The 5,246-nt window shown below is 38.7% G+C and overlaps 1 protein-coding gene across 1 annotated transcript in view; it reads right to left on the reverse strand.

Annotated features, from left to right (window-relative positions):
* The window catches only part of LOC107088428 (heparan-alpha-glucosaminide N-acetyltransferase-like), a gene marked incomplete at its 5' end in the record, with an annotated part of 60,711 nt that overhangs the window by 12,432 nt on the left and 43,033 nt on the right, over positions 1-5,246 (reverse strand). The window contains one exon of the mRNA XM_015380595.1: positions 2,923-3,000. Within this exon, the coding sequence (XP_015236081.1) occupies positions 2,923-3,000 (78 nt within the window). The remainder of the gene's footprint in view (positions 1-2,922; positions 3,001-5,246) is intronic.

The raw sequence follows: 5,246 nt of genomic DNA on the forward strand, positions 1-5,246 counted from the left end.
GAGAGATTAACAAGTCTCACATGATTCCAGCACCAGCTCTATGTATTCTAAGGAACAGACAGACTCATATAATTTTATACCGAAGAGATCTAAATGCTTTTTAACTTAGATAAACACATTTATTTATTTAATTAAATGAACTAATGCATGGTAAATACTCAAACAGCTTCATTTAGTTTCGTAAAGTTGAATGTGAATCAGTTACATAACCTTTATTGAAATGTGCTTTTGGAATTACAGACCAAGGGGAGGTACTATACAACCAGTTGGGCACGGCGTTGGAGGGGTGATGATTTGGGCTTTATAGGTAGGCTTACATGGAGTCCTCTGAACAGTATATCAAATCATTCTGCTGTCAAACTAAGAGTCTGAACACTGAGCTATTGATCTCAAAAACAGTGGCAGCTAAATAATAACAATATAAAAAAAAAAATGAATTGAACTTTATTGATCTCTCAGTGGAGAAATTAACTCTCTGCATTTAATCCATCCCCGTTGGGGAGCAGTGGCAGTCTGTGGGAGTGGGTTTCGAACTTAAAAGCTCAGGATTCTAAGCCCTATTCCCTAACAACAAGGCCACACAAAGGAATGAGTCAAGATGGTCCAGTGGAGATCCTTTGATAACTGTATGGAAATTTAAGGAAATATTTTTCCCATGCCATTAAACTGAGGTTATCCCTGTTTTCCGCCACGCTGCAGCTTGATTTCAAAGGCTGGGAGATGACGACAGCTCCACCAGCACCTCCTCCTCCATCATCGCTGCAGGCCTCAGGAAGTCTGCCCTGCAGAGAGCGGGACTACTGACCCCCTTTTACTCAAAGACCTCGTCTCTGCAGCAGCTCAGAAGGTCGACATAAATGTTCTAGCCAAGGACAGTTCTCCACAGCCTGGTCGTTTAACATGGGCGGCTCCTACTCTCGTTAGAGCACAATAACAGCCTCCTGTTACAGGTTTAGAAATGCAAAACAAACCATCTCATGTAACACTCCTCTTCTCCCTGATGGACACCCCCTATGAATGAAATAGAGGGCAGCTTGGTCCTTTTTGCTCCCAGACCACCCAGGAACATCATAAAGCTAAAAGCTTTTAAAAATTATTTATTTCAAGCAAAATTAAACTAATAAATCTATTTTTTCTTCTCTTCCAGAACCTTCACATGCTGGGTCTGTTTCTGATGCAGGTACCTAACGAAAGCAGGAGGCTGTAAATGATATGCAGAACCACATGTGAGATGCAGACAGGCAGCGAGAGACGATGTGTGTATCCCCCCGAGGAGACGGATACCCATGTCTTCCTGGAAACACAGCCACACATGGATGTTGTTTAATTGTGATGAGATCACACACATGTCCTCTGCTGAGTCTAATGAATGGCTTTGGCAACTATGACTAATGGCTAAGTGACTAGAAACACATTGCACCGTTTACCTGTGAGCCGTAGTAAAACATCCAAGCTATTAACATGCCAGGCTTTGGGTGTATGCGTTCATTTCAGCTTAGTTAGGATGTCCTTAAAGGAAAAGTCCGGTCATATTCAGAATTCAAACTTCTGAAAGTACTTTAAATATGAAATTATTACATATTGTTCAATAAATGATAAGAATTTTTAAATAAAGAGTCATTTTAATTTGACTGTACTTTCCTGGAGACATCCATGTTTGTCAAAGAGCTAATTTTCTTCGAAATGTTGGCTACATATGACGTGTTCAATGGCAAATCCTCCCTCTTCAAGTTGGCAATCTAATGACGAACCCGTCCGTGGATGATCATGAATCGGAAAGGTGAAATAACAATTTTTTTTCACTTTTGCCCGATGTATTCCAGCATCCAGCTGCCATGCACGTGGGCATTGTCAGTTTCACTATAGCTCTGGTGAATTTCAATGGTGAAGTCCTCTGGAAATCTTCAATAATTGTTGTTGATTGCAGATGTGTCTACTGTAGTAGTTCCCATTGACTCTGCTTGTAAAGCGGGAGAATGGCGCTAGGCTTACCTCACCGTGACATCACTGCCGGAAGATGTCAGGAGTGAAGTGTTACTATATTTAGACAAAAATGGCCACTCACGGAATCAGTGATTGCGACGAAAATAATTTTTACTGATTTTTTTACTGATACATATTAGTTCTAGGTATAAATAGGTATAAATAATGATCCATTGATTATTTCTTGCTGGCTGGACTTTTTCTTTAATAATTTCTCTATTGGAAAAACTGACTTTGAATGATGGAGATTGTAAACTCCGCAGTCTCTTCCTACTGTCCTCCCGAGTAACTAAATTAATTGTCTCTGTGCCTTCTTTCTTTCCCTGTATGTATGTATGATGTTTTAAGTGCTTAGACCTGACAATAAGAGGTTGGGGAACATAACAGTGAGCAAGAAAACTGAAACAAAATGCTGCTTTGATCGGTCTGATACGCAGATATGAACAACCAGGATTTATTTCCCTTTTGTTGTCAGTTGTGTAAGTCTTTTTGGGTGTGTGTGTTGTGGGATCATCTGACAATGGTATTGATGCAGCACATTATTGTGGGTGTTTCACTGAAGCGGAAGCTCTAATGTATGATTTCACTATCTAACATTTATCAACCATTAATGCTAGATATTAGTGAAATTTTTTATATTGGCGTATCCATATTTTTAAAAATCATTATTGTGTTATGATGGTCCTTATTACGGAGCCCCTCTGATGACATGGTCAAAAAAATTTTTTAATTGTGGCCACGAAGTAGTATTTCGTGCGCACGTTATACTTATTGCGTGGCCGCGAAATACTACTTCGTGCGCACGAAATACTACCTCGTGGCCACAATTAAACATTTTTTTGACCATGTCATCAGAGGGGCTCCGTACCTTATAAATAATCTAAAAGAATAATTGCGTGGGCATTTATTCTGAAGGAAAGTCGCTATGGTGTAACATACCAGGATGATGGCCCACGCCAGGTATCGGCAGAGAATATGGACGTTCTTTCTTTTGTAGAAAAGAAGAATCTTCCCTGCCTGTGGAGGGAAAAACAGGCACAGAAAATTCAAATTGTAAACCAACACATGAGCTCCACCATTCAGCGTGTCAGTTTGGCCTTGAGTAACCAAATAGTCCTGGGACATGGCTGTGGACGCAGTGTCCCTGATGTGGCGGTCACTTTTCTCCCACCCCTCGGAGCCAGATGTGGCATGTAAGTCATCCGCAGCCTCTGATTAATTTGGTGGTGATGAACGCGCCTCAGCTGGGAACATTAGCGCGGAAAAACACAGAGGAGGGCAGCGGACACCTGGCGTGTCGTCCAGGACTCGCTGACTGAGGGGCTCAAAGCTTAACCGCCCACTGGGAATTAAGCAATGTGGCTGCTTTAGCCTGGCAGCTTCCCACAGACCAAATGGTTATAAGTGACGCTGCCAGCATCAGGGACCCGAGTCTAAAGACCAAAAGCTTTCTCTGCTGACCTTCCCATGAATGTGTGTCAATAAAGGGGAACAGCTGCCCTCTCATAGTGAGGCGGGAACATTTTCACCTTCATCAAAGATGCTGTCATGTTTTTCAGTGACATATTAATAAATGTTAAACATAATGATGCTCATAGTCCGTACCGTGATAAGAAAGGGTCCTTTGACATTTTTAATAAAAAAATAAATACTTAAAAAAGGGATTAATTAACTAGAAATGCATGCAGCGTTCTTTATATTTTGGGAATATTTTCACCCTCAGTCCTCAAAGCATTTGAGTCCACACCCATTGAGATCTGTGTTGCATGTCTTTCACTGTTTCCGGTCTGCCTCCTTTGCAAATAACTCCCCCGAAACCTACAAAATTAAAGCAAAATTCCCCAAATTTAAGAAAGAAAAACAAAAATAAGTCCTGGAAAAAAAACAAAAAAACATTATAAAATACCTTTTTTTTTTTTTTTTTTTTTTTTTTTGCGAAAACATCTCTGCACTTCAGCGCATTGTAAGATCTTTTTTTTCCTTATAGTTTGGCACTTTATCTTCTCTAGTAATTTCTCAAGTCAAGTCTTCTGCTTCTTTTTTTATAAGGCAAGGCAAGGCAAATTTATTTGTATAGCACAATTCAGTACAAAGACAATGCAAAGTGCTTTACATGATTAAAAAACAGGAAGATAAAACAGAATCAAAGCAAGTAGAAAAAATAAATAAAATAAAATAAAAAAAATGCATGCACATATAAGGCATTTCCCTGTTGATTATGGATCAATATCCTGCTAAAAGACCAACTGTCTTCTGCTAGGGATGTTTAGAAACCAGCCCACAACACCACAGATCCTCTACTTTTCACAGTTTGTGACAGTAAGACACAAAAGTTATTTCCTGTAGGTAGCATTTAGTGCAGATCCAGGCGTTATACTGTCACATCCAGACATTCCAAGGTCGTTAAATAATCTGCAGTTAAAGATAAAACATTTAAAAAAGTGCTTGTTCCAAATTTATATTCAATTGTGCTGCCTTTACTTTGAAAAAACAATTTTCCCTTTGACAGTTAACACAGTTACTTATGTGAAAACACATATTTCCACATGTTCTTTAACCATATCCTCCAAAGTTGTAAAGAGAGGAAAAAAGACACTGAAATAAAGAGAGTTGTCTGTTGATCAACTGTTGATACAGTCAGGAACAGGACTATGCTGGTTTAAATATTATTTGTTTGACAGATTTCTGTTTGTTCATTTTAATATTCCCCAAGAAAGTTTAAGGCTGATTTCCACTGTGGAAATTGTTTGTCCATAAATCCAAATGAAATCAACTTGCTACACAATCTACAGGCATATCTTGAATGTATGACTTTAAATTAATTTCCTTATGAACTCGGACAAGACAGAAGTTATTGTCCTCTGTCTAGAGAGTTTGAAAAAGAAGCTGATTAGTCAGTCACATCATCTAGATAGGATTAAGTTGGCCTCCGATAAAAACTTCCAAGCTTTAAATTTTATTTTTGATCGGAACTTGTAATTTAAATTCCATATTAAAATATTAATGAATTTCCTTATTTCGTCTTCTGAAAATTACAGAAATTAGAAATATCCTATCCAGTGATGCTGAGAAACTAGTCCATGCATTTGTTACTTCCAGGCTGCACTATTGTAATTCTTTACTATCAGGAAGTCCACAAACTGTAGTTAAAAGCCTACAGTTGATCCAAAATGCTGCAGCCAGAGTTCTGATAAGGAATAAAAAGATGGAGATCATATTTCTCCTATCTTTATTGGCTTCCTGTTAAATCCAGAACAGAATTT

Source organism: Cyprinodon variegatus, unplaced genomic scaffold (genome assembly GCF_000732505.1).
Source record: "Cyprinodon variegatus isolate N-32 unplaced genomic scaffold, C_variegatus-1.0 Scaffold11, whole genome shotgun sequence".
Taxonomy (NCBI): Eukaryota; Metazoa; Chordata; class Actinopteri; order Cyprinodontiformes; family Cyprinodontidae; genus Cyprinodon; species Cyprinodon variegatus.